Source organism: Folsomia candida, unplaced genomic scaffold (assembly GCF_002217175.1).
Source record: "Folsomia candida strain VU population unplaced genomic scaffold, ASM221717v1 Fcan01_Sc035, whole genome shotgun sequence".
Taxonomy (NCBI): Eukaryota; Metazoa; Arthropoda; class Collembola; order Entomobryomorpha; family Isotomidae; genus Folsomia; species Folsomia candida.
Window position 1 is genome coordinate 1,365,881 of NW_019091227.1, and position 1,084 is coordinate 1,366,964.

At 40.4% G+C, this 1,084-nt stretch overlaps 1 protein-coding gene across 1 annotated transcript; it reads left to right on the top strand.

Moving 5' to 3' along the window:
* The first annotated feature begins 336 nt into the window (after positions 1 to 336).
* On the top strand, positions 337 to 882 carry LOC110860867. The gene has a single exon (XM_022109981.1). The coding sequence runs from the start codon at positions 337 to 339 to the stop codon at positions 880 to 882; it is 546 nt and encodes a 181-aa protein (XP_021965673.1).
* Positions 883 to 1,084: the final 202 nt, after the last annotated feature.

A 1,084-nucleotide genomic window follows, 5' to 3' on the forward strand; every position in this document is an offset into this window, starting at 1 on the left:
TTTGACATAAGATATTTAGCAACAGGGAGTTCACAAATTTCACTTGGGCTCAATTACCGGATTTCACCTTCTTCCGTTTCACGAATTCTCCGCGAGACTCTTGCAGCAATTTCCGACAAAATGGGTATGCATATTATACATAAAATTCGAAATCAAAATATTTATTACAGACTGACCCAAAGAATATCTATGTAGGTTCACAATTCCTTCCGGTTCCAAATAAAGAAAAATTCTTATCCGTGGCGGAGGAGTTTGAAAACAAATGGCATTTTCCTCATGCATGTGGAAGTCTGGACGGGAAACATCAGGATCAAATCCCCAAAACGATCGGGATCAATGTGTTTCAACTACAAAAAATTCTACTCTAAAGTCTTGTTTGCTGCTGCGGACGCAAATTACCGATTTTTAATGGTTGATATTGGCCGGGAAGGGTCATCCTCGGATTCTGGGATTCTGGATACGTCACCCATCGACAAATTCATAGAAAATGCTTCGTCGTACCTTCTTCAACCAGCCCGTTTATCAAACGGTGTTGAACTACCATACGTTTTCTTAGGAGATGAAGCATTTCAGTTGCAGCCTAATCTCATGAGACCCTTCCCAGGAAAGTACACTACGAAGGAATGCAGAATTTTTAATTATCGGCTATCCAGAGCTAGACTTGTCGTGGAAAACAGCTTTGGCATCTTATCGGCGCGGTGGAGGATTTTTCACTCCTGTATTGATGCAGATGAAGACTTGATTACACTAATCATTCACGCATCTGTGATTCTGCATAATTTTTTGATGGAAAAGTGCGACTGGAATGGAATTACTGCTGATCGCGACACGGCAGAAGGGTTAATTCCTGGGAATTGGAGAACTTCGACCCCCGAAGATTAGCATTTCGAAGTGTGTCAAATCTTGGGAGCAATAACTTCAAAAAAGATGCGGCAGCAATTCGAGAAGCTTTTAAAGATTTCTTCATTTCCGAAGATGGTGCTATTTCATGGCAGGAGGGGCGTGCACTTAGAGGATATGAATAGATTTATATGTATTTCTGCTTATTATAGAATGAAAGTTGCTTGTAAAATGTTGTAATAAC

Excerpts from the sequence above, each read along its gene's own strand:
- LOC110860867 (XM_022109981.1), top strand. The coding sequence starts at position 337 with ATGTGTTTCAACTACAAAAAATTCTACTCTAAAGTCTTGTTTGCTGCT.